Source organism: Canis lupus, chromosome 8 (assembly GCF_048164855.1).
Source record: "Canis lupus baileyi chromosome 8, mCanLup2.hap1, whole genome shotgun sequence".
NCBI classification, from domain to species: Eukaryota; Metazoa; Chordata; class Mammalia; order Carnivora; family Canidae; genus Canis; species Canis lupus.
In genome coordinates, this window is record NC_132845.1 from 70764385 (window position 1) to 70792268 (window position 27884).

Below are 27884 nucleotides of genomic sequence, written 5' to 3' on the forward strand. Positions count from 1 at the left end.
CTGTGGGGAGCCTGCTTCTCCATCTGCCTGTGCCTCTGCCTCTCTCTATGTGTGTGTGTCTCATGGATAAATAAATAAAATCTTTAAATAATAATAATAATAATTAATTAAAAATAAAGAATGAGCTAGAATTTTGCTATCCTGATTAGAGAATTTTTCGTATTTTCAAGTGAGAAAAGTAGGATGTAGAAAAGTCTGTATTTGACGATTCCATTTCTCTAGAACAGTGGTGGAATTAACCCCTTCGGTAGGCAGAGAGGTGCATGTGCATGAGTGTGTATGATGCATAGCACATTAACATGGCTCTGGGTGGAATGCCATCTCTGGAAGAGGAGCACAGGAAAACAGAAAAAGGAAAGGACCTATATTTAAACAGCCTACATGTTATGATCCTGTTTATGCGTTTGTGTTAAGTTGTACTCCTATGTACACGTGCTTTGCTAAATTCCAAAGAGAGTTATAATTTTTAACACAACTGGAAGGGAGTGAATATTTTTAATGTGCTACACAAGTAAGGAAATTAAAAGGGGGGGGGGGTATCCGTGAGTGGCTCAGCAGTTTAGTGCCTGCCTTTGGCCCATGGTCTGATCCTGAAGTCCTGGGATCGAGTCCCACATCAGGCTCCTGCATGGGGCCTGCTTCTCCCTCTGCCTGTGTCTGTCTGTCTGTCTCTCTCTCTCTGTCTCTCATGAATAAACAAATATAATCTTTAAAAAATAAAAAAATAAATAAAGGGGATTTGGGTAGAGTTGGAAGGTGCCCAGGAGTGGGAAAACAAGAGATAAGAGTGACCTCTGCAGACCTGGGCCAGCTGGGGAAGACTCTGTGGAAGGTTCTAGCGGTGAGAGAGAGGGGTGGCTGGATGGCCTTTGGGCCACAGCCGCTCCCTGATCTCAGTGCCTCTTCCTCCTGCTCCCGGAGAAATAATGTTTCCCTGGGGGATGAAAAGCATCCCTTTGTGCAGGCTTTAATTGCCATGTTGTTGTGCCAAGTGAATGAGTGGCAGGCGGGCACAGCAGCTGGGCACAGCCAATGCCAGGCAACAAAGCCCGCTGCCTTAGGACAGCCTGGGCCAGCTGGCCTGGGAGCTCTGCCCACCTCTGCCCCCCGCTAGAGGCCCTGTACCAGGACCTCCGGGACAGAGGGGTCCTCGGGGATCTGGGGAAGAGTCCTTACAGGGAGACAGGGGTGGGGTGCCTGAGAGGGTCTCAGATACTCTAGAAGCTTATTCATCTCAGCCTCCTTTCCCTTCCCCCTCCCTCTTGTTTTTCAGACTGTCAGCATCAATAAGGCCATTAATACGCAGGAAGTGGCTGTAAAGGAAAAACATGCCAGAAATATCCTTTTGGATGTTGCTTGAGAAGACCAACCCCAAGGCGGGTCAAATTGTGGGGACTGAGGTCGGGGTGAGGTGTCCTTAGTCAGCTGCAGGAAGGGGAACCCCCACATTGGCCAGGTCTCCAGTGGGGTTTGAGCAGCCTTGGCTGGTAGCAGCTGGCCTTGGAGACCACAGCTCATCAGGGCAAAGGGACCAAAGCCACCTTCTCGCTCTGTTCTTTTGCTTCCCAAGGACCCCGATCCTCTTAGGACTTACCTTCTCAGAACTGCCACATCTGTACCTCTCTTTGACAGATTTCCCGGGGGCACAGGAGGGATTTTCACAAGTGTGGTCAAAGTACACCAGGTCCTGCACTTGGCGCATAGGGGCCACACAGCCCACCCCCTTGGGAACATGATCCTTTCCCCGTCTCCGAGCTTGAAAACCAAACAAAGGCCTTGGCTGCCTTACTACCCAGGTGCAGGGGTTCAGCCATGGAAATGAGATCCACCTGTGAGCTGGTTCACCCAAAGTCAACAGCGAAGAAGAACCTCAAAGCAGCTTAGGGAACTGGTGGCTTAGAGGTTTTCACCAACCTCCCCACACCCTGCCCCCACACCAAGTTAGGCTCTGGGCAGCCACCCTCAGGGGGTGCAGCTTTGGAGGGAAGTGCAGCCTGCATCTGGCTCTGGGATCCCTTGGGATCTGCCCTTGAGCTATAGAATCCCCAAAGTTCCAAAGGCGAGGCTGCCAGGGGGTTGAAGCCATTATTTCTATGTGTGCTGGGGCGGAGCAGGGTACAGCCCAGAGCCAGTGGGGGCTGGGCTTCTGTCTGGGATGAGCAGCTGCTGCTTGCCTGGGCTCATCACGGTGGCAGTGACACAGCCAGGTCAGAACAGCTCATGTTAAAGCCATCCCACCTCAGCCCCTGGAGAAGACCCTCTGGGTGAGATGGCCAAATAAGTCCCGCACTGCCAGCATCATGCCTAGCGCATGGCAGGCCGTTGGGAAGCGTTGCTAACAGCATGTACTGTTCTTTCCTGGTGGGAAAGCAGCTTGTCTTTGGTGCAAAGATACTTTGGTTGTATTTTAGGGCTTTGCTAGAGGATGGGGACTCTAGAACGTCTCCCAGGTACCTCAGAAACCTGGCCCAACAGCGAACCTAGTTAGACCTTGCCCTTTTATCCCCAGAAAGGCACGGTCCCCTTGCTTTACCAAGTCAAGAAAAGCCTTCATTATAAGTGGCTCAGTTGACTTCCTCAGGGGGATTTACCCAGTCCTGATCCCTGTCTGCTAAGAATACTGATCGGTATTGAGATATAAAATAAGAGATATGGTTTGTGAGAGGCCTATGCGCTGGACGAGGTCTGGCAGGGCCACCATACACTCTTCCAGGGATACTTGGGGGTGTGAGAAGGGGCATCAGAAGGAGATTCTGGAATCCCACCTCTGTAGTAGCCTGGCTTGCTCTGGAGCTTCGAGTGGGTCCAGCAGGGCCTCCATGAGCCTTCATTCCCTTGTCTGTCATTTGAAAATTCTAGTTCTAACCGACTGTGAGTTTCTCTGCCTCACCAATTGAAGAGGCAGATAAATGTTGAAAAGCTTAACTCCAAAAGTAGAGTTTTAAAGCCTAAAGATATCCCAAAACATTTACTCTTTATTGATTTCTTTTTTGGAGACCATCAACTACCCTCAATGCCAGCTGAAGCGTTTGGAAGTCTGACATCAGAATTGCTGTTCACACAACCATTTACCCTGGATGTCTAACTTCCCCCACCGCCCCCGCCATGTGTCTACTCCCAGAGGACTAGGGACTGAGTCTTATTTATTTATTTATTTATTTATTTATTTATTTATTTATTTATTTATTTTTAATATCCCTGAGTACCTTTTATAGTGCCAGACACACAATGGGTGCCTTAAAATGCTTAGGAAATCAAAGGACAGATAGGTCCCCTTGCCTCTTTCAAAGTCAGGGTGCCAGGCTAGCTTTGCACCTGCTCCAGCTTCTGTTTCAGTACACTGCTCTCAGTAGAGTAACCACAGTCTGCCGTGCGAGGTCAGCCCATGGGATGGGTCAGGAGCTGTCCATTTCTCCTTTTGGCTTTCATCTAGCCCAAGGAGGCTAGTGCTTCAGGGGAGACTGTAGTTATTTCAGAAACCCCTCTAAGACCAAAGCTGACATCAGCTTCCAGACCCAGAAGTCTGTGTTCTATTCTAGCTCACCCGCCTCGAAATGCAAATATCACTCTGGGAAGGAACTTGATGATACCTTCCAGCTCAGAAGCAAAACAACATGTGTTCTGGATGAGTCATAGAGTTTCTGACCCAAGGCAAGTCTTTCTGTCCTACATGGCACCCTGCATCTTACCTAAGCCTTGACAAAGAAGCCCGTCATTCTGGGAAAGACCTATCCTTCAAGTTGATGATGCCCAGTTACTGGGTATAAGCAAACAGTTACAAAGGAAATGTGGACATCCTCTACACAGCCCAAAGGAATTCACTAATTACAGAGGCACTAACTTAAAATCACGCGAGACCAGATGGAGTTTTATTACATGCAGATCATGGCAGAGAGTCCGTGGGTGTGTTTGGAATCAGATCTCGGGTTGAAGTGGCCCCAGGATTCCACATACAGCCAGTGCAAGGTGTAGGGAGAAAGTTGAACTTCACCCTGAATGAGACCAGGAAGTCTTATAGAAGGGGTGGGGTGTAAGAGTCATTTTACATTTTGGGAAAATGCTTCCAATTATGGAATGACTAGTCGTGGGGGTGAAAAGTACAACATCAGAAATATAGCCAGTGGTATTGAAATAGTGTCATCTGGTGACAGACCATAGCTATGTGGGGTTGTCAAAGCACTGTCGGACACCTGAAATGAATGTACATTGGGTGCCAACTATACTTGAATAAAAAAAATAAATCATGGAAAAGAGCAGAATCCCTACATGGAGAGGAGTCAGAGGCTCCCTGGAAGAGGAGCCAAGGTGCCCCACGAAGGTCAGGGCCCCTGATGAGGAGCTAAAGCATGCCCTCACTTCTTAATATTGGATAAGAAAGAACTTTGAGACACATTTATGTGTTGTTAAAAATGTGAGCTGTCATTCTTCACCTGAAGGCCCCCTCACACCCGCAGCAAACCCAGGGGTAGGACAGAGTCTGCCTCCCACAGCAAAGCTCTGGTATCAACCAAAGCATCTCCCCGGTAAAGGCAAACCAGGACCACCGCTAGCCCAGAGCACACTTGTATAAATTGGAAAACGGGGCAGCTCTGGTGGCACAGCAGTTTAGTGCCATCTTCGGCCCAGGACCTGATCCTGGAGACCCAGGATCGAGTCCCACGTCGGACTCCTTGCATGGAGCCTGCTTCTCCCTCTGCCTGTGTCTGTGCCTGCCTCTCTCTCTCTCTCTCTCTCTCTCTCTGTATCTCTCATGAATAAATGGATAAAATCTTTAAAAAAAAAATTGGAAAACACCTGTGCCTATGTTTTCCATGACCCTCCCTCACCATGCATCCTGGGCACCCACCATGAGAAAGGGGCACAGACCTTTTGGTCTGTTGTCAACCGGCTGCCCCTCTCTAGCAACGCTGTCCTCTGCTGGAAGTTCTGCCACGTGTTTCACAAACTTCTCCGAGATGGACACCCGAACGTGAGTTCCTGGGGCTACTGGGGATAGCCAGGGATCCAGGGATCCATGTGGGGAAAGTGGAATTGCCTGGGGTGAAAGGGGCGCTACTCACTCCCACATAGAGGGGGGTAAGTGCCTCCTTCTCATGTCCTTTTGATTACTGGTTAGAGGCGGGCTTGTCTCTGGCTAGCCTGTCTGCCAAACCTAGCCCCATCTCACACCATCCTCTGTCTCCTTGCCTTCTCTTCTCTCATCAGCTGTTCTCTTCCTTCTCCAGGTCCTGAAGGACTCCCTGAGATACAAAAATGAATTGAGTGACATGAGCAGGATGTGGGTGAGTTTGGAGATGCACCCGGGGGCCTCCTGTACCTGCTTCTCCTTCTCCAGAAGCCACAGAACAAGGACTGTGGAACGGAATGAATTCATCTCTTTCAACTTTCTTAGGATTTCTCTATCTCATGAGCATCAGGGAGGGGTCAACGATGTTCCCCAGTAGTACCATGATATCCACAGTCTTACCTGGGGTCCCTGCAGCTAGAGGGAAGTTCTAGGGCCTGGGAATTTCTCCTGCCAATGGACCCTCACATTGTAACATTCTCCAGGCATTGGGATCCCTCAGCAGTGACTTTGCCACAGTTCCTGCGTCTGTCTCTCCTTCTGCAGTCCCATGTGGGTCACAGTACCTTGAGAACTAACATTCCTGATTCTTAATGCCAGTACCTTTTCTTCCCCTTCTTTCCTGAGAATTTAGGGATTCTCAGTGCCTTAGGCTGGGGTGAGAAGGTAGGTGGTGGCTTCAGAATAAACTGGAAAAGAAGGTTTTTATACACATGCCAGAACTCCACTAGATTCTATTGTCCAAAGAGTATGTGTATGGATGGCACATAATTTACATTTTGAAGACTATCCTGTGTTGATTGTGATACGTCTCTTTGCCCCTACTGATTGAGAGTTCTGGCCCTTTCCTTCAAATTCTTCCCTGTATATGTCTGCACTCACAGAATGTCAGCAATTATGTCATCCAGTCCACCCATTGGTAATGAGAATACAGGCCCTGAGAGGGAAGCAGGTTTTCCTACATCACAGGCTGGTTGGTCTGAACAAAGCTGAGACCAAACATGCTCCCCCAAACCTCCCAGGTGCATGCTGGAGAGCTTTCTATTATATCTCTAAACATGGAAAGCTTGGGTGTTCTTTTTTGTTGGAATTTGTATATTTTTCCACTCTTTTACTTTTGACTTTTCTATATTCTGTGTCCTAGAAAAGTCCCTTATAAATAGCATTTAGTTGGATTTTGTTGTTGCTTTTTCAAGATGACAATCTTGGTCTTTTAGCTGCACATTTACCCCATTTATATTTATTGTAATGCGAGAATATTTTAGATTTATATTTTCCATCTTAGTTTGTGCTTTCTATTTGCCCCTTCTTTCTTTCTATTCATTTCTTGTCTTCTTTGGATTGACTGGGTATTTTTTTTTTTTCATTCCATTCTCCCCTTATTACTAGTTAGGAGGTTTTTTTTAAAACTCTGATTTTTTACTTTTATATGTTATCCAGTAATTACAAAATGTATATTTAGTTTATGAAAAGCTAAAATTCTTATCTTTAACTATTTCCTCTATGACACAAAGACCTTAGAATATTTTCATCCATGCCCTCCCTCTAAACTTGTCTGTTATTGTTGTCATGTATTTTAATTTTGGTTTTATTTTGGTTTTTTTAGACTCTATACAAGATATTTTAATTTAATTGTTTTATTCTGTGCTCTTTCTTTATATCTCCATTCTAACATCTGAGATCCCTTTTTTGCTTCCTGAATTATTTTCCTTGGTGAGAATCTCATGGTGGCAAATAACCGATTTTACTTGTTTGGGAATGTCTTTATTTCACCCTCCTACATGCAAAATATTCTCTCTGGGTTTAGGATTCTCTGGGGTTATTTTCTCTCAGCACTCTCAGCACAGTTATTTTCTCTCAGCACATAGACGATATTTTTCAAGAATATCCTTCCACTAACTTCTGGATTCTATCATTTCCATGAAGTCGGCTGTCAGACTCATTATCCCTTCTTTGAAGCAAATCTGGTTTTCCTCTGGCCATTTTTAAGTTCTTACCAGGGGTGGCTCAGTGGTTGAGCATCTGCCTTTGGCTCAGGTCTTGATCCCAGGGTCCTGGGATCGAGTCCCATGTCAGGCTCCCCAAAGGGAGCCTGCTTCTTCTTTTGCCTATGTCTCTGCCTCTCTCTCTCTCTCTCTGTCTTTCATGAATAAATAAATAAAATCTTAAAAAACAAAAGATCTAAGAGTAGATACAGATTTATTTGGAATTCCTTAAATTTCTTAAATCTTCAGTGTAATATCTTTTATTAGTCATGAAAAATTCTCTTTGTCTCTTCAGCTATTGCCTTTGCTCCATTCTATATTTACCTCTGAGACTTTGGTTATGTTATTTTTTTCCTACTCTATCCCCCAGTGTCTGTTTTTTTAAGCAAGCTCTATGCCCAATATGGGGCTTTAGCTCATGACCCTGAGATCAAGAATTTCATGCTACACCAAATAAGCCAGCCAGGTGCCCCCCCACCCCCACCCCATGTCTTTAAACTCCTGCTTCATGGTTTTCTACCTGTTTTCCTCTTTCCTGCATTCTGCATAATTCCAGTAAATCCAACTTTTCGTTCATTTGTTTCATCTGGGCCTAATCTGTTGTTAAACCTCTTCATAAGATATATAATTTTAGTCTAGCTTTCATTTCTTGGAGTTCTTTTTTCCCCCCAAATCTGTTTGTCATTTTTTAATGATTTCTTGTATCCTGCATATATTTTGAGACAGCCTTTTATTTATTAAGACAAATTAAACAGTGATTTCATATATCACTTCTTATACTTCCATTATCTAAAGTCCTTCAAGATCTATTCCTGTCATCCATTGTTTTTGATGAATGTTGTTCATGCTATGGAGTATCTTCTTGTCCTTAGTTATTTTTCACTGTGAGTTGCTCATTTTCCTAAGAATCTTATTTGTGATAAATAAAAATTAAAAAAAAAAAAAAGGGAAACCTGGGTTGCACAGCGGTTTAGCGCCTGCCTTTGGCCCAGGGCGCGATCCCGGAGACCCGGGATCGAATCCCACGTCGGGCTCCCGGTGCATGGAGCCTGCTTCTCCCTCTGCCTATGTCTCTGCCTCTCTCTCTCTCTCGTGTGACTATCATAAATAAATAAAAATTTAAAAAAAAAAAGAAGAATCTTATTTGTGGGAACTCTTTCACATCAGGTTCCTCCAGAGAGAATGGGCATTTGCTTCCATTGAAATCACTCTAAATTAAATTCTCAGCTTAAGGTTTTGTGAATTCCAGGCGGATTCCCTTGAGCTCTGGCTCCTAGGTCCAATTCCCAGGAGTTGTTTTTCCCTCCCTCTGATCTACAACAGTGGTTTGAGGCCCTCAGGGAGAACTCCTTAGGTGCTGGAGTGCTGGGATCTGTTTTATTTCCAGTTCACTCTTAGTTCCCCTATATCAGGGAAGCAATCTTTGCTCTTCCACCAGACTTTTAAACATGGGCAGGCCAGAGCCCTGCCTCCTATCCACCACCTAGCTCCTGAGATCCAGAGAACCAAAGTTTAGTTCACCTGGTGTGGCAAAACCCCTGTCCCCTCCCCACCAACTCCATCACTTATTCCACTTATTCTTCTACTACCTATATGGATTCAGTCCTTAGCCTGAGGATTCCTTACACTCCTGTTAGCTCATTAATGCCTTCAAAAAGAAGTTTTAAATATTTTACTCAATATTTTAGTAGTTTTCAGTAGGAAAGTCAGCCCAGATACCTAGCCTGACTTGTTACCCAAACTGGTATTCCTTTTGGCCTTTTTTCCTATGTAGTTGTCTCTTCCATTTGGCTGAGAGTTTCTGGATATTAGGAACCTTTTTACTTTTTTTTTTTTTCAATTAAGACATTTTTTAAGGTTTATTTACTTGAGAGAGAGCACGCACCCCAGTGTGGGGAGAGGCCGAGGGAGAGGGAAAGAATCTCAAGCAGACTCCCTGCTGAGCATGAAGCCTGACCTGGGGCTTGATCCCAGGACCCCAAGATCAGGACCTGAGCTAAAATCAAGAGTTGGCCACTTAACTAACTGAGCCACCCAGGAGGCACCACCCCCCACTTTTTTTTTTAGAGCAAGTTTTAGGTTCACAGCAAAATTGAGCAGAAAGTATGGAGATTCCCCCTATACCCCCTGCCCCCAAACAGGTGTAGCATTCCCATTAGGAACATCCCCTGCCAGCGTGGTATATTTGTAACAAATAACACATCTTCACTGATACATCACCTGAAATCTGTAGTTTACATTATAGTTCACCTGTGGTATGTATTGTGACATATATTCTGTGACTTTGGACAAATGTATCAGGACATGTAGCCATTACTGTAGTATCATACAGAATCCTTTTACTGACTTCGAAATCCTCCGTGCTCCACCTATTTGTCCCTCTCTACCTCCCCTGGCCCCTGGCAACCACTAGTCTTTTTTTTTTTTTTTTTTGTAAGATTTTTATTTTATTTATTTGAGAGAGAGCATGAGCAGGGGAGGAGCAAAGGGAGAGGGAGAAGCAGCCTCTCCATTGAGCAGGGAGCCCGACACATGGCTCATCCCATACCCTGAGATCATGACGTGAGCTGAAGGCAGACACTCAACTGACTGAGCCACCCAGGCACCCCCAACCACTTGTCTTTTTACTGTCTCCACAGTTTTGCCCTTTCCAGAATGTCATAGGATTGGAATCATATAGTATGTGACCTTTTCAGATTAGCTTCTTTCCCTTAATAACATTCAGTTAGGTTCCTCCATGTTTTTTCAGGGCTTGATAGTTCATTTCACTTCTGGTGCTCAGTAATACCCCATTGTCTGAATGTACCACAGTTTATCCATTCACCAATTAAGGTGTTGGTTGCTTCCACGTTTTGCAGTTATAAATAAGGCGTCCATAAACATCCATGTGCAGGTTTTGTTTGAACGTAAGCTTTCATTTCCTTTGGGTAAAAACCAAGGAGTGCTATTGCTGAATTATGTGGTAAGAGTAAGTTCAGTTTTATAAGAAACTGCCAAACTGTCTTCAAGAGTGGCCACACCACTCTGCACTGCCACCAAGCAATGAGTGAGAGCTCCTATTGCTCCACACCCTCACTGGATTTGGTATTCTCAGCATTCTGGATTTTGGCTGTTCTTCTAACTAAATGTGTACTGGTATCTCAGTGTTGTTTTAATTTGCGTTTTCTGGTGACAGACGATGTGGAGCATCTCTCCATCTCTCTTGCTATCTTCTTTGTATATCTTCTTTGGAGAGGTGTCTGTTAAGGTCTTTGGTCCATTTTTTAAAATCAAGTTTCTTGTCATCTTATTGTTGAGGTTTTTTTTTTTTTTAAAGTTTTTTTATTTATTTATTAATGAGAGACACACAGAGAGAGACAGGCAGAGACACAGGCAGAGGGAGAAGCAGGCTCCATGCAGGGAGCCTGACATGGGACTCGATCCCGGGTCTCTGGGATCACACCCTGGGCTGAAGGCAGCGCTAAACTGCTGAGCCACCTGGGCTGCCCATTATTGTTGAGTTTTAAGAATATTTTGTATGTTTTGGATAACAATCTTTTACCAGATGTGTCACAGTCTGTGGGTCCTCATTCTAATGACAGTGACTCTTCCAGATGTTTTTTAATTTTAATGAAGTCCAGCTTGATGATCAATTATCTCCTTCATAGATCACAATTCTGGTGTTCTGTCTAAAAAATCAGGGATCCCTGGGTGGCGCAGCGGGTTGGCGCCTGCCTTTGGCCCAGGGCGCGATCCTGGAGACCCGGGATCGAATCCCACGTCGGGCTCCCGGTGCATGGAGCCTGCTTCTCCCTCTGCCTGTGTCTCTGCCTCTCTCTCTCTCTCTCTCTCTCACTGTGTGACTATCATAATAAATAAATAAAAATCCTTTTAAAAAAAAAATCATATTCATACAGAAGGTCATCTGTGTTACCTCCTATGGTTTTTATAGTTTTACGTTGTACATTGAAGTCTACAATCTATTCGTCTTTTGTTTTTTGGTCCTGGTGCATTTTCATGTGAAATATAGTTATCTTCAGTGATGAGCATAGTTTCGCTTTGTCTGCTTTCCACTAGTTTCTAATTTTTCCATAATGAACAAGTATAACATACAATTCATAAAATATGATTTTTCATAGGAAACTAATACATGAGGAAATAGTGTCATTTTTGGCATTGATATTTTTAACCTACTGTGATGACCCCCGTCCCTTTGGTGACCTTCAAGGCATACTTCAGTGGGGTTCCTGTACTCTAGAGGATGTAGATGCACCCAGAAGAAAATTTAGAAATTAGAACTCATGTGGGAAACACAGCTGTTCAATGGAAGAGTTCTTTTTGCCTCTACCCCTCTTCTTTTTTGTGTGCAACTGGGAGTTGGAAGTGTCACTCTGCTAATTCCAGCTTCTGGGCAGACTCTTTGGGAAGGCCTATTTGTCCCCAGCTGAGATCTGTCCCATTTCAATCCCCATCCCATGTAAAATGCTCTAGACACTCTTAGTCTGCCGGAGTCCATCTGGAGGTGTTTCCTCTCCAGCACTTAGATAAGAGAGATGGAAGGAAGGAAACAGCCTATGACCAGACTGTGATTACCTAGGATGGGAGACTTCAAATTCTTAAGTCAGAAGCCTTGTCTAAAATTTATGCAAAGGAAGTTCTCCTGTTTGTACATAAGATTATACCGTAAGAACGAACGTTCATTGGAATACAGCTTATAGTAGAGAAACATGCCTACAACTAAAACATACAACAGTAAGGAGTTTGTTTGATAAGTTACAGCATACGCTTATAATATCATTAAAAATATCACTAGAAATAATGAAACAAATTTGAGAAGATAGGAAAAAAACTGACGCACAAAGTTAAAAAATGGATTCCATCTTATATAATATTTTTTAAAGATTTAATTTATATATGTGGGGGAGAGAGAGAGAGCATGAGCAGAGGGAGGGACAGAGGGAGAGGAAGAAGCAGACCTCTTCACTGAGCAGAGAGTCTGATGTGGGGCTGGATCCGCAGATCATGACCAGAACCCAAGGCAGATGCTTAACCAATGAGCCACCCAGGTGCCCCTCTATTTTATATTTTAAAATAAAAGTAGAACACAGAAGGTTTTTAAGGCAGTGAAACTATTGTGTATGATACCATAATGACAGGTATGGGACATTATACATTTGTCAAAACCCATAGAATGTACCACACCGAGAGCAATTCCTAATGTAAACTTCACTTTGGACAATAAGGATGTATCGGTGAAGGTTCACTAGTTGGAACAAATGTCCCACTTGGGTGCTGATGTTGAGAGTGGGGGAGATTTTGTACATGTGGGAGTAGGGAGTAGGAAATCCCTGTACTTTCTGCTCAATTTTCCTGAGAACCTAAAACAGCTCGAAAAAATAACATCTACATTATTTTAGGAGCACCTGGCTGGCTCAGTCAGAAGAGCATATGACTTTTTGTGGGTTTTTTTTTTTTTTTGAGATTTATTTATTTATTTATTTATTTAGAGTGTGTGAGCAGGAGGAGGGGCAGAGGGAGAGAGAGAATCTCCAGCACAGTCTGTATTGATCAATTGGCGATTCCTGATCCCACAACCCAGAGATCGTGTTCCGAGCCAAAATCAAGAGTTGGACACTCAACTGACTGAGTCACCCAGGCACCCCAAGCATATGACTCTTAATCTCAGGGTTGTGAGTTTGAGCCCCATATCAGTTGTAGAGATTACTTAGATAATAAAACTTTAAAAAATATATCTATTTAAATGGAAATTAAAAAAATTTTTAAATAACATTTTGTCCTTCAGAATGTCAGCCATGATTCTATCTGGTGTTTAGATTAAGGGTGATTTTTTTGTATTGGTGCTTATCTGTATTTTCTAAAATTTTTCACAATGGCCATTTGTTCTTTTCAGAATCAGAAAAAAAATACATCGTTGAAAACAGAAGTCCTGGCTGTCAATCTCTTCCCCAAATGTTAGTATTGATGTACTACTTTCTTATCTTTTCCCGGAAGGGCCACCTGAGTGAGGGGTATGGACAGCTCTGCAGCATCTACCTCAGACTGCTAAGAACGAAGATGGAATATCACACCAAAGTGAGTTTGCCAACAGTTGTCCCAGCTCCTGCCCCACAACCCCACTGGTATTCCTGTGGGCCAAACTCTTAGGTCTTTCTGGGAATAAGGCAGCTCCAGCCTCTCAAAGAATGTTATATCATATCCAGTGAGAGAATATTTTACCAGCCTGTTGCAGTCAGGCCCCCATAATGGGACATGGGACTGAGATTCTGGCTCACATCTTCCACACTCTTTCTTTATTCCCCATTTTGCAGAGAGGAGCCCTATCCACTAGGTTGCCTTAGGAGAACATTTCAGAAGCACTGACTTGACTTAATAAGAACAATCCTTTTATGTAGTGAGTTCCCACACAGAACCTTCTTTTCGTCCATCTGTGGCCTTAGACAGTATTTCTAATGCACCTAATGCAGGCAAAACCATTGTGCTGGGTACAAAGTGGCACATAAGGATACTCAGTAAGGGTCTGCTCGTCAAGAGTGCCCTGATCAGCCACGGGGAGGAAGCTTATATACCTGTGGCCTTGTGTCACAGTGCAAAGTGGTCCCGCAAGCCTATAACCCGAGCCAGAGGCATTCTGAAATGATGCAGGGCTGTGGCATCGATGGGGAAGATGAAGGAAGTGGGCCCGAGGCAGACCATGGATGGAGCAAGGCGTCGGGAGGAATGGCCTGGCAGTAGAGGAGGAACTAGCCTCCATCAGCGAGCTGGCATTGGAAATAGGGAGGAGTGGAGATTTACCTCTTAAGGACTTGAGGGGTGGCTCTGATTCATGGAATCCACCCTAGTATACTAGGCATTCCTGTATTCCTGTACTGTTTAATTCTCTCCTCAGCTGTAGAGAGGAGGTATTCAGATAGCCTAGGGAAATGAAACTGGGAGCATGTTAAGTGTGTGCCTCATCACACAGCTCCCCAGTGGTTAGGTGGGATTTGAACCCTAACCTGTAGGATGCTAAAGCCAGTGCTGCTCAGTGGCCACCCTTTCCTTGGCTTACATACCTCTGGGTGCTCACGCAGGCCAGACCTGGGTTAGGTTCTAAAGAGAGAAAGGTAAATAGACTTTGGCCCTGCCCCCAGGAGTCGTATTTGCTTGGGAGACAGGGCAGGCAAGTACAGTGAGGACCAGATCTGAGAGATGCAGCAGGTGGTACCAGCGCTTATACTGGGGCGTTGCGCCCAAACTCCAGCGACCCAGGTAGGCTTCTCAGAGGCAGGACACTTGAGCTGACCTCCAGCTCAGTGGCTGAAACACCAGCAGCCCTTTATCATCTCTCACACCTGTTGGTTGGGAGTTCCAGAAGGGCTGGGCAGTTATGGCTGCAGCTCCACCATGTGGTCACCATTGGTCTTGGCTGGAGCTGGGATAACGGGGAGCTGGCCCAGGGTCTCCCTCCTCGTGAGGTCTCAATGCTAGTGAGGACTTCCTTCCAGTCTGGCCAGTTTCCCAAGAGAAAAAGGTAGAAGTGCATGGCATTTATATGAGCCAGCCTCCAAGTCATAAAGCAACCCTTCCACTGTCCTATATTGGCTGAGGCCATTACAGAGGTCACTAGATTGGAGAGGATAGGACAGGGACCACACTGGCCAAGGCAGAATGTCAAAGTCACATTGTAAAGACAGTGTGTTGAATCGGAGGGGTAGCCATTGACTGTATCGGAGGGGTAGCCATACAGTCTGCCAATACCCTCTGGCCCCATGGTGCACTCCCCTGCCTCTCTTTCTCTCTCCCAAGGATCACACTCACACTTTCCCCAGACCCCCAGGTCCTTGTCTGTCACATTGCGGGAAGAGAGGAGCCAATGAAGAAGGCAAGGTGGCAGTTCCAGGCAGAGAGTCAGCTACAGCCGCAGATCCACAGTGTGAGGAACAGGCAGGTGGAGAGTGAAGGGTAGCCGGGCAGCTGTGTGGGACCATCCCACTCAGAGTGGAAGACTGAGAGTTGGGTTAGGATGCTGGTCACTGGGACAGGCAAGAGTGGTGGAGACTCTGAAGGCTGGTAGGACGGGTGGAGGGCAACAGCTAGGAAGATGTGGGGCTCATGGGAAGGACTTGGGTGATCAGAAGAAGTGCAGGAGCCTGGGGAGGCAGAGTGAGGCCCCTGGCACTCTGGGCTCTGGGCTCCGGGAGGACAGAGTACAGGTATGAGTGTCCCCTTGTGTCCTGTGTCCTGCCCAGCATCTAGCCCAGAACAGGTGCTTCAGTCAGGACTCCTTGAACAATGGACCAAATGAACCAGAACAAATAGGACACAAGGAAGGCTGGAGAGGCTGGTCCTTCTTTTGAAGCCAGCGGATCAGGACAGCTAACATGTTCAGAACGGGGAAGGGAGTGGGAAGCAGAGTGCCAAGGGAGTCCCAGTGATGTGAGGAGGAAGGCACATACCAAGGGTGGTGGCGTGGGAGCCAGGCACCCAGTCTGAGGGGGGAACAGTTACGTACAGAAAGGGGAGCCCGTCAGGGCTAGTAGCAATGACCAGGAAGGGGCACTAAGGCTGGAGAACACGATTAAAGGGGACTCCAGCTGTGAGTCCTCCTCCAGAGATGTTGGCAGCTAATCTTCGCCCAAAGACCCAGGCTTACTGGGTTCTGACAGGACTGTGGTGGAAGGACAGGCAGCAAGAAAGGTGAGGGATGAGAGGACAGATTTCTGCAGTGTCCAGACAGTCAGGAGATTAAATACGGCCAGAAGGGGGCGCTCAAGGAACTGGCCCACCTTGAGACCAAGGAGCAGGGGTGGCGAGTCTAAGGGGGGGAGGGGCCTCCAGGGCAGAGGGGATAGCCAGGGGTGTGCCGTGGAGGGTTTCTGTCTTCAGAGCCCAACATGTGCTCCGTGGAATTGAGATCCTCTCGACTGGCCACCCGTCTGTCCTTGCCCATCTGTACCTTTCCCTTTGTAGTGCCTTCCACCCACTCCAGGCAGGCCACACTGGGAAGAGACCGTGATATGGATATTTGACAAGATTGATGATGCATAATAATTTCTCCTGACTTTGGGGGCTCATGATGTAATGTTTTCCTACCTTCAGGTTTATTTTATTATGTTTCCCTAAAGCCAATATGAAAACAGGTTTGCCTTCCCTGAACTCACCACTGCAGCCTCTGGAAGGGGCAGAAGAACAGAGGGAAGTGTGGGTGGGGCTCAGAATGTACTGGGGCTATGCAGATGCGGGACGGACTGCGCCTCATGGATGGTGGAGAGCCAGCTGCTATCACGCTAAGCCTCCAGAGAGCATCTCTAGAAGAATGTCCCAGGACACCAATTGTTAGAGCAGAGCCCTGTCCCAGTTCCCAGGGGTGGGATGGAGCCTTCCCCTCTGATGATGGGTAGTAGATGTTCTCTGCTGTGAGTCTGTCAGTGGTCTGTATGTACGGGAGGTTTTGTGCACTGACACCAACCCCCTCGAAGCATGTGGGTGATACACAAGCAGAATCAAGCCTGCTGCTGCCCAAGCTCTGTGTAGATAGTTTGCCTGGTGTTGGCTTAGTTGAGGGGCTCTGTCCTGACTTCATTCCTTTGCCTCCCTTTCCAGAATCCCAGGTTCCCAGGCAACCTTCAGATGAGCGACCGGCAGCTGGATGAGGCTGGAGAGAGTGACGTTAACAACTTGTGAGTGGCCATCCTTGTGCTGTGGACCCAACAGGGAAGAAAGCTCGATGTTGCCAGTCTATAGCTAGGGTCACACAGGGCCTGATGGCCAGGGCGGTGGCTGGGGTGAGGCCTCATACTGCTGGTGCCTCATTCAGAACCCTTCTAGGCTGCCCGGGTTCACTTCTTGGTGTCACCCTCTGCCCTCCCCTCTGTCACCATCACTGTGGAGTTTACCCTCCTTGATCTTCAAATGGCCTTAAGACCCACATAGGTGGGGGCTAAGGATTGGAGCTAGTGTGTGTGTGTGTGTGTGTGTGCGCGCGCACGCACATGCATGAGCATATGCCCATGTGTGCGTGCTTGCATCTGTGTACTGAGGACAGGGACAGCAACACAGAGCAGGGGGAGGGGACAGGTAAAGTACTGGCCTTGGGCTCTAGAATATAAGCTCTCTCTCCTCTTGGGTCCAAGTTTCCAGTTGACAGTGGAGATGTTTGACTACCTGGAGTGTGAACTTAACCTCTTCCAAACTGGTGAGTCTTTCCCTCCCATCTGGCCCAGGCTCTCAGGAGAATTGCCTAAGTCCAAGCTTTGTTCCCCATTTGGACCAGCGGTTCCAGCCCCCTTCTCCCTATAGCGTTGTGCAGGAAATGGGAATATCCACACCCAATCTCTACTCTCTTGTCCCTGGTGCAGGGAGGGGCTGGAGCTCTTGGGTGTTTTCAGAGTTGGTGATTACATTCTGAGCAGAAGGGCCATGCCTCCCATCCTGCCGGCCTTCCTCTGAGAGCCCAGGCCTCCAAGAGCCCAAAGATAGGTCTGACTTCTTTGATAACCTTCAATCTGCAGCCCCAGTGCTGACTGGTGCTTTGTCAACTACTCAGCTAGGCTGGCACTGGGGGCGGATTTCTGCGCAGGAGGAGGGGCTGTCATGTGCTCTTTGGTTGGCAGCCAGGGTTGACCAGCTGGTCGAATTGAGTTGTTGACCAAATCCACGTGAGAAGCCCATGAAGCCCCTTTTCACCAGAAAGGGGAGTTGGCCACACTTCAGGCTCCCTTCACTGAGAGTTCTGGTGCCTTCCAGCTGTCAGCCCCTAACACTTCCTTGACAAGAACCAGGAAGGAAGCAGTCCGTTCCCTTCTCTCTGGGGTCCCCTCTTCCCCACACCTGTCAGCATGGCTCCCCCTTCTCTCCCGGGGAACAGAAGAGCCCATTTTCTAAGATTCAAGATGCTCCATGACAAGTGTTCAGCTCCATGAAAGAAAGGATTCCAAGCTGGGAATATTCGTGCACAAGCTTGGTGACCTTCTCAGCGTTTGGACATGTGGGACCCACTCTTGGGGCTCTGATTTTCTCAGGAAAAAACAGACACGTTCTCACCCTGAATTGCACCTTCCTTTGGCATGTTCATCTGTGCAACCAATACTTACAACTGGCCTGTTACCAGCTAGTGCTGTGCCAGGCCTGTGCCAGGGAGTCAAATGCCTTTATACTTGAACCAATCAGTTCAGTGCAGGATGTATGAGAGGAACACCACGAACAGTTGGAAACCATGATTTGTAGGAGAAATAAGAAGGTACTTGGCTTGCTAGCAACCTTCTTCTACAAAAGTCAATAGACAAGTAAAAATGAAACACAAAAGAGAGTCCCTGCCCTGAGATGGTCCCCAGCCAAGTAGGAGAAATGGTATGGATGCATTTTTTTTTAATCTTTTTTATTTTTTAAAGATTTATTTATTTATTTTATAGAGAGAGTGCACACAAACAGGAGGGACAGAGGAAAAGAGAGAATCTCAAGCAGACTTCCTGCTGAGCTTTGAACCCAACTTGGGGCTGGATCCTACAAACCATGAGATCATGATCTGAGCCAAAACCAAGAGTTGGATACTTAACCAACTGAGCCACCCAGGTGCTCCTACCTGGCTGTTTTTGTTTTGTTTTAAGAGTTTATTTATTTATTCATGAAAGACACATTGAGAGAAGCAGAGACATAGGCAGAGGGAGAGGCAGGCTCCCTATGTGGAGCCTGATGCAGGACTTGATCCCAGGACCTCAGGATCATGACCTGAGCCACAGACAGACGCTCGACCACTGAGCCACCCAGGTGCCCCTACCTGGCTGTTTTTATATGTTGATCACTTGTATCATTACCACTGGATGCTGAGCTCCTTCCCAGAATCAGGAACTCATCTTTGAATTATCTCCCTCTGTTCTAGCCTAGTACCTGATATAATAGCAAGCGCTCCATGAAATTCAAGAATTGCTTCAGATAAACAGCAATGAGAAAGGACAGGGGAACAGTGTTCATAAAACAGTGTCAATATCTAGCCCAATGCTGTGGGGTTATTGGGATTAAATCAGCCACTTAGAGCTTTCTAGTGGAGGGAGCTACCCCAAGTCTTGGCACAAACCCCTCAATGGTTAAATGGTGGTGGCTTTCTTGCCTGTGAATGAGCACTGACTTGGAATCAAGAGCCCTCTACTACTCATCTCCCCCATTTCCCATCCCATCCCCAGTTCCCTACTGAGTGCCACAAAAACCAAGGGAACTGGTATTGGAAGAAGCCTCCCCAGTTTCTGAGTCTTAGTCTGTGACCCTGCAAGGTTCCGACCTGTACCCTCAGGTCCCTCTGGTTTTCAACTGTGGGAAACACGGGCCAGTTCCAGTTAACATTAATTTCCAGCACTAGGGATCCCTGGGTGGCGCAGCGGTTTGGCGCCTGCCTTTGGCCCAGGGCGCGATCCTGGAGACCCAGGATCGAATCCCACGTCGGGCTCCCAGTGCATGGAGCCTGCTTCTCCCTCTGCCTGTGTCTCTGCCTCTCTCTCTCTCTCTCTCTCTCTCTCTCTGTGACTATCATAAATAAATTAAAAAAAAAAAATTTCCAGCACTTGCAACCGTTTTTAAAGTGTGGTCCCTGGACCAGCAGCAGCTCCTGAGAACTTGTTAGAAATGCCACCCCCCAGGTGCCACCCTAGACCTAATGAATCTGAATCTCTGAGGGTAGGGCCCAGCCATCTGTGTTTTCACAGCACTCCCACCACCACCAGCCCCCAGCCAGGTCTACACTGTCCAATATAGTAGCCACTAGCCATGAGCGCCTATTTAAATTAATTATAATTAAACGGCATTAAAAGGTCAGGTCCTCGGGTGCACTAGCCATATTTCAGGCACCCAGTAGCCACATGTGGCAAGCATAGGTACACAGAATTCTTTTGCACAATTGCTACTGGGTGATTCTGCGGCAAGAGAACCAACCACTCAGCTAGGAAATCCAGTTTTCAACCCTGGCTGCCTAATAGAATCACCTGGGGGGCTTTTGAAACCTACTGCTGTCCCAGGCCTACCCCAGACCAATTAAAACAGAATGGGAGATAGGGGAGTTACAGGCAAACATTAGATTTTAAATATCCCCAGGGGATTCCAATCAATCACAAAGCCAACACTGAGAACCACTGCCTTGCTCTGCACTTGACTCGACATTGTCCTTGAGTACCTACAAGACCTTTTTGAGGTACGGGCTATTAGAATCACCTGCATTTTACATGAAAGCACCTGGAGGCACAGAGAGGTTGGGTAACTTGTCCAAGGTCACACTGCTCTAGACCTTACCGGATGCCAAGGGGCATTCCTGGAAAGCGGCGGGCAGGCTGGAAGATGGAGCAGTCTGTGATTCCTTGCCAGAGTGGAGTCCAAGGAAGCCAGTAAACTTGAAGATGGCTGCCTTGCAGTGACAGCTGCTTTTAATTTGTGTCAAAAAGAAAAGCTGCCTTTTAATTAGAACTGTTTGGGATTTTTTTTTTTTTCTTTTTTTCTTTCAACTGCCAGAGTAAGCCAGTTAACAGGGATTAGTGTAATCAGGAAAGACTGAGCACAGCAGCTCTGGGCTCTCCTCCTGGGCAGTCCGGCCCACTGATTTTTTTTTTTCAATGCTGGCCACAGTGGAGTCTGCAGGTGTTGGGCAGCCGCTACAGGAAGGAGTTCAGCCCTGGCCAGTGGTGTGCGCTGAGGGTCCACAGCCAGGCATCTGGTTGCTTGGTTTAAGAACAAGGGGTATGGGGTGCCTGTGGGGCTCAGTCACTTAAGCATCTGCCTTCCATTCAGGTCATGATCCTGAGGTCCTGGGATCGAGCCCCGCATGGAGGAGCCTGCTTCTCCCCCTGCCCTTCCTCCTGCTTGTGCTCTCTCTGTCTCATTCTCTTTCACTCTTTCTCTCTCAGATAAATAAATAAAATCTTTTTTAAAATTTAAAAAAAAAAAAGAACAAGGGTTACGGGGCACCTGGGTGGCGCAGTTGACTGAGCATCCAACTCTCGGTTTCCACTCTGCTTGAGATCTCAGAGTCGTGGGATCGAGCCCCACGTCAGGCTCCACATTTTGCATGAAGTCTGCTACAGATTCTCTCTCCCTCTCACTCTGCCCTTTCTGCTCATGTCCTTTCTCTGTCTCTCTCTCTCTCTCTCCCTCTTTCTCCTTAAATTAATAAATTTTATAAAGAACAAGGGGTAGGAGGCAGAGGGTAATGTGGAGGGGTCTGTAGAACAAGACACTGAGGGAGTGATGTGCTGTCTGCAGAGGGCAGTAATTCTGCTGACCTGCCCCCCAAGGACCAAAGGCAGCCTTTGATCCTGATGGTTCATCCTCCCCATAGGTCCCCCCACTGTCCACCCAGGGCTCCTGCACATGCCCCCTTCTGGTGTCCCAAGACCCTGTGGCAAGCCACCAGGAAGCTAGGGCTGAATTATTCCCTCCTTCGCGTTATGATCAATGTTTGCTATTTCCCCCCACACATGATTGCCTTCAGGGGCTCACTCTGTCTCCTCACCTGTTTCCCTGTCCCACAGGAGTGTTGTAAGGGGGTAACTACATCAGATGACACAGTGCAGGTCCTTGGCATGGGTCAGACCCCTGCTTCCTGCCCCTCTGAGAAGGTCACCTGCAATTTCCTGTCCCTACTGCCTGTATCCCCTTTTTATTCTCTAGTGTTCAATTCCCTGGACATGTCTCGCTCTGTGTCAGTGACGACAGCTGGGCAGTGCCGCCTTGCCCCGCTGATCCAGGTCATCTTGGACTGCAGCCATCTGTATGATTACACCGTCAAGCTCCTCTTCAAACTCCACTCCTGTGAGTATGCTTCCGGCCAGAAGGATTACAGCCTGAGGGTGTCCCTGAAATGCAGCCTCGAGTGTCTTTTCTGCCACACCTCCCAAAGGCCCTAGAGCTCCCAACCCTCTTGGGAGTAGAGAACTGCAGAACACAAGCTTTGGTGTGCCCAGGGAAGCACCTGGCTTGCCACAGTGGTGTCCTGGGATGGCCCTTTCCCTCTACTTCTGGCTTCACCACATATCTGTCCGTACATGTCATGTGTTCTAGGGACCCACACGAATGATACCAGACCTGGCCTGTCCAGGCACAAAGGCAGTAGTTTCCAAAGTGTTCATCCACACAGCTTCTCTGTACAAGTGGAGGTTTGGGGAAATAGAAAACCTAAAGCAGAGCTGTTTTAGCACACAGTGGGCCATCCCCTCTCCGGCCTCAAATCCCTGGGATGCTTTTGCAGATTCTATTTTGGAAACTACTGATCTTGGAGAGTTCTTAGACTTCTTTGCGCCTCTTTGTTTAAAACAATGTGTGTGGGTCCTGCTCCTGCAGAGTCTGCGTTGGTGGGTCGGGTAGGTTCCGGTCTGCGTTGTTAAGCCTTATACCCCAGGCGAAGCTAATGTGGGTGGTATCTGGGCCACACTCAGAGGTGTTCACCATGAGGGATATACACATGCAGAACGTACAAATGATGGAGAGCAAAGAATGGATAATGAATGGATTATAAATGAATATATGAATGAATAAATTCATTCATTATATGAATGAATAAATGAATGGATACTAGCAAGGTTTTATGGCCCTGACAAAGAGACAAGGATGCATTTTGGGAGACCGAGGCAAAAGGCATACTCTAGAACTGTGGTCATTGATGAAAAGTGGGTTTGATTATTTAGGCAGGAAAGAAGAAGCAGCATCACTCAGGTTAATCCAGGAGCATCTGGTGGAAGGGAGGTGGGGATCGGTTGTTTAAGCCTTAGGAAGGCTTTTGGAGCAAGTGGGCACACCGGGAGGAGCAGGGGGAGGACTGAATCCCAAGAGAAGAAAGGTGGTTGCCCTACGCCGTATATGCTTGTTTAAAAATGAATGTTTGACTTTAGAATAGTTTTAAATCTACAGGAAAGTTGTAAAGATCATTCAGAAAGTGCCCACATACCCTGAACCTTGTTCCCTTTATTAATATCTTACATTAATGCAATACACTTGTCACAGTGAATGGACCAGTATTGATATGTTATTATCAACTGAAATCCATACCTTATCCAGATTTCCATGGCTTTTACCTAACGTCCCATCCAGGACAGGCGCGTCACATTACATCATTGTGTCTCCCTAGGCTCCACTTGGCTATGACAGCTTCTTGGACGTTCCTTGTTTTTGACAACCCTGACAGTTTCAAGAATTGGTCGGACACTTGTACAGTGTCCCTCAAATAAGTCTGTCTGATGCTTTTCTTATGAATGGACTGGGGTTAAGGGTTCTTGGGAGAGAGGCCACCAAGGTAACGTGCCACTGCCATCCACTGTATACTTGGCATTTTTAATTATCATATGTTATATACATACTCCCCATGTATACCAAATAAATGTACCACGTATGCAAAAATTACTAAAATGTACATTTAAGGAATAAAACAAGAAATAAAAGGATCACTGAGTTGTGATCTATTGTTGAGGTATGCAGAGTCATACAGTCTTAGAGGAGAAAGGACCTCAGGGAACCTACTCTAGAGCGGAGGAGGCTGGTCTAAGAAGCTGCTGCTTGTCCAACATCATGCCGTTGGCCGTGACTGAGTGAGCCCGGACCAAGATCCTGAGTGTGGCCCTATAGTCTTTGCCTTCTGACAAGCATTCTCTCAGGCAGGCTCTCCGGATCCCTTCCAAACTAACATGTGTGCTGGACCTATCCAACATACCTCTCTGGGAGAGCCACACCTCCACCCCTGCTGGGGGTCTGTGTTGCAGCTTGGTCAGGTCACCATGGCTTCTTCTGTGGTCAGGGATGCAACTTCCAGCCCACCGTGCCCAGAATGGCTCACATTCCAGAAACAAACAGGACAGATTTGGAGGGAAAGCGCCCCTAGACTCACCGCTGGTCTTTCTGGACCTCCTTGGTGACCTGTCTCTGGGGCAGCTTGAGGCTGGGCTGGCCACAAGCCTCAGGGTAGATGGTCCTGGCCCTCTGGAGCCCCACTGTGGCTTGCCTGGTCCTCCTGTGGTCATCTTCTTCCCTCTCACTCTTTCCCAATTTCTCCCAGGTCTCCCAGCTGACACCTTGCAAGGCCACCGGGACCGCTTCATGGAACAGTTCACGAAGTAAGTGGCTTAAGTGAGAGAAACGAAGGCAAACCAAAAAATTGTATAAACTTGATTAATTCTTGCAAGAGCACTTGCTTTAAAATAATTGAGGAGGGGGCAGCCCTGGTGGCTCAGCGGTTTAACACCAACTTCAGCCCAGGGTGGAATTCTGGAGACCCGGGATTGAGTCCCATGTCAGGCTCCCTGCATGGAGTGGAGTCTGCTTCTCCCTCTACCTGTGTCTCTGCCTCTCTCTCTATGTCTCTCATAAATAAATAAATAAATAAATAAATAAATAAATAAATAAATAAATAAATAAAATAATCGAGGGCAGCCCTAGTGGCTTAGCAGTTTAGCGCCGCCTTCAGCCCAGGGCATGATCCTAGAGACCCGGGATTGAGTCCCACGTTGGGCTCCCTGCTTGGAGCCTGCTCTAACCTCTGCCTGTGTGTGTGTGTGTGTGTCTCTCTCTTTCTGTGTCTCTAATAAATAAATAAATCTTAAAAATAAAATAATCGAGGAATGAGAGTATCTTCATGATAAAGCACTACAACAAAGGAAAATAACTAGTACGGCAGCAAACCTACCACTGGCTGGTGAAGCTATCAGTTCTAAGCTATCAGTTCTCTCATAAAACCCACATGAGTGGGATACCCAGGTGGCTCATCAGTTGAGCATCTGCCTTTGGCTGAGGGTGTGATCCTGGAGTCCCAGGATCAGGTCCCACATTGGACTCCCTGCAAGCTCCCTCTGCCTGTGTCTCTGCCTCTCTCTCTCTGTGTCTCTCATAAATAAATAAAATCTTAAAAAAAAAAAAACAACCCACATGAGCATGTCGAAGAAGGAGATTCCATGCATTCATTCATCACCTGCTATATGCCCAGGGCTTCATCCTCCATTTCTTCTCCCTACATTCTCACACCATGTATAGTCTTATACTGTGTGCATAAAAAGGAACACCCAGATTTGTACCTCTGGCTACGTCTTGCCTCTGAATACCAGTCTCACATACTCAGTTGTCTCTTACATCTCAAACTGAGCTCTAGGGTTTTCTCCCAGGGCACCTGGGTGGTGCAGTTGGTCGAGCATCCGACTCTTGGTTTCCACTTGGATTATAATCATGGCATTGTGGGATCGAGACCCATGTTGGGCTCCATGCTGAGCACACACAGAGTCTGCTTCAGATTCTCTCTCCCTCTCCCCATCCCACTCATGTGCTAGCTTGCTCTCTAAATAAACAAACGACAACAACAACAACAACAAAACAATTTTTTTCCTCCCTGGCCTTTTCCATCTCTGTAAATGCTCCATTTAGGCCAGAGATCTAGAACTCACCATTGTCCTCCCCCAGATGTTCTGCAAATATATCTTGGCTCCGATTGTAGCTGCCATCTCTCGGGCTACTATTGTTGTGCGCCAGGACCCTCCAATATGGCGGGTGTGCCGGGCTTCCACTCCCACCCCCTGCACTCCTATCCCTCCCCGGGGATAGAACAACCTCGTAAAGACGTCAGTCCCTTGCTCAGAGCCTTTCAGCAGCTTCTCATTACACCAGGAATCAAATCCAAGCTCTTCTCCGTGGTCTACAAGACCCTGCTTGCCATCTCTGATCTCATCTTTAGGGCTTACAGTGTTTCTGCCACACTGAGTCCTTTTCCAGTTCCTAGAACATACCCAGCTCATTTCTCTGTCAGAGCCTTTAGTGCTTGCTGTTTCCTCTGCTTGGAATGCTCTTCTCCCAGCCTAGCCAGCTCCAGGTCATCTTTGGTTCCCTCCTCACAAAGGCATCTTTTTTTTTTTTTTTTAGATTTTATTTATTTATTCATGAGAGAGAGAAGCAGAGACATAGGCAGAGGAAGAAACAGGCTCCCTATTTCTCCCCTATTCGCTCCCCTATTTCGGGGAGCCCGATGCAGGACTCGATCCCAGGACTCCGGGATCACGCACTGAGCCAAAGGCAGACACACCCCCTGAGCCGCCCAGGCGCCCTGGCCTTAAGTCTTAAATCTATTATTTAAATGTTGGGTCTTCTTCATTTCCTGTTCCTCCAACCCCACCTTTGCCTCCTCCCACCACATATCCTGTAGCCCCGCACCTCATTTATTTTTTTCATAGTTCTTAGAACAGCTTCATTTCTGCTTAACTATCCATTATTTCATCCCTAACCCCTGATATGTAGCAGCCAATTATGCATAAATATTTGGAGAAATCACTAAGCTAGTAAGCTAGCTGTCTTGTCTAGAAGAAGTGCTCATCTGACTAAGGGGCAAATTACTCTGTGCATTTGGGAAAGAAGATCGTGGGTAAGAAGAGAAGTATACCTCATCTTTCATGACTTGTGCCCAAGAAGAAGGGAAGGAGGGGACACCTGGGTGGCTCAGTGGTTGACCTTCGGCTCAGGTTGCAATCCCAGGGTCCTGGGATCGAGTCCCTCATCAGGCTCCCCACAGGGAGCTTGCTTCTCCCTCTGCCTATGTCTCTGCCTCTCTCTGTGTGTCTCATGAATGAATGAATGAATGAATGAATAAATAAGTAAATAAAGTCTTTAAAAATAGGAAAGGAAGGAATGGCGTGAGAGAACGCAGATGTGGAGAACCCAGGTGTTCTGACTCTTGTCTGTTAATTTCTTCATCCCTGACAACAGAGAAAAAGCATAGCTGCCAAATCCCAAGCCCAGTCTTCTCTTGCTGTTTCCTGAACAGCAGTCAGAGAACAGGTTTAGGGTTGTGCCAGCCTCCCGGGTTCCTTATTCCATTTGAAAACCTTTATATGTTTATTCCATAATAAATGACTTATTAAATCCTAGGAGACAGGCCCTGGGGCTGATTTCCTGGAATGGTAAATTCCAGTAGCTTATGAAAGCAATGCAGCCTATTACTGTTGGCTCCAGCCCAGAAAGAGGGGGATGTGTGGTCAGGTGATTTTATTTCCTTTAATTTTTTTCTAGCTTATAAAAATCTCTCCTATGAGTGAGCAGCCGCCTCACTTTTCGTCTGCATAGATCTGGCAGTTACCTGAGGCCTCAGTGTCGTGGAATTTGGGAGGAGCACCAGTGACCTCACAGGGGTAGTCCCAACGTTGGGGTCGGAGGGTTGTCATGAGACCCCAGGGGTTTAGTTTGTTGGGCTGAGCTGGAGGAGATTTTGTGTTGCAGGGAGTGGGTGCTGAGACACACAATCCTCTTTCCTCTCAGGAAATCTGTCTGATGCTCTCCGCTTTCTCAGCCTTCCATGTTTTGATTCAAAATGGAGACCCAAAGAAGAGGAAAAAATTTGGTTTCCTCACTCCCATATCCACCCAAGATTAGGACATAGTATGAATAGATTGCTTTTCTTCAACAAAGTCTTGATGAGTTAATTCCTCTGTGCATGGTACTCTGGCAAACCTAGATCAGCAGGGCCTGGTCTGTGCCTTCTAGAAGCTTCTAGTCCAACTGGGGAGCTAGCACGTAGCTCCAGAACAAAGTGAATTAATTAAAAAGGGATCTACTTTCATAATGAAGTTCCCCTCCCCATTCCTACGGTTAGGTGGTTTATCCTCATAGTAAATTTATTTTCACGTTCTTCTAACCCAAACATTCCTGGGAAGAGACATCCACCAGGCAACAGCGTAGATTCTACAGTGATACAGAAATTTGTTATGGAGTGATCTACTCTTCTAGAGGATTCTGTCCTTTGAATCCTCCCTTCCTGATCGCTGCAGTGAGGACTGGCTACAGATAACCTCCCCTGCAGTGTCACAATTGAAGCCCAGCACCATGGAGGTCATCTCCTTGACAGCCCACGCCTTGGGCTG

At 47.0% G+C, this 27884-nt stretch overlaps 1 protein-coding gene across 6 annotated transcripts in view; it reads left to right on the top strand.

The window, feature by feature from the left end:
* Positions 1-27884, top strand: part of HIP1 (huntingtin interacting protein 1) — a 158037-nt gene that overhangs the window by 104429 nt on the left and 25724 nt on the right. For all 6 annotated transcript variants that reach the window (XR_012035925.1, XM_072837424.1, XM_072837425.1 and 3 more), the window contains exons 2-9: positions 1274-1337; positions 4827-4969; positions 5226-5282; positions 13042-13122; positions 16633-16709; positions 17163-17224; positions 21676-21816; positions 24050-24107. Coding sequence is in view for 5 of the 6 variants with exons in the window: in XM_072837424.1 (XP_072693525.1) it covers positions 1274-1337; positions 4827-4969; positions 5226-5282; positions 13042-13122; positions 16633-16709; positions 17163-17224; positions 21676-21816; positions 24050-24107 (683 nt within the window). In the remaining variant the exon portion in view is untranslated. The remainder of the gene's footprint in view (positions 1-1273; positions 1338-4826; positions 4970-5225; positions 5283-13041; positions 13123-16632; positions 16710-17162; positions 17225-21675; positions 21817-24049; positions 24108-27884) is intronic.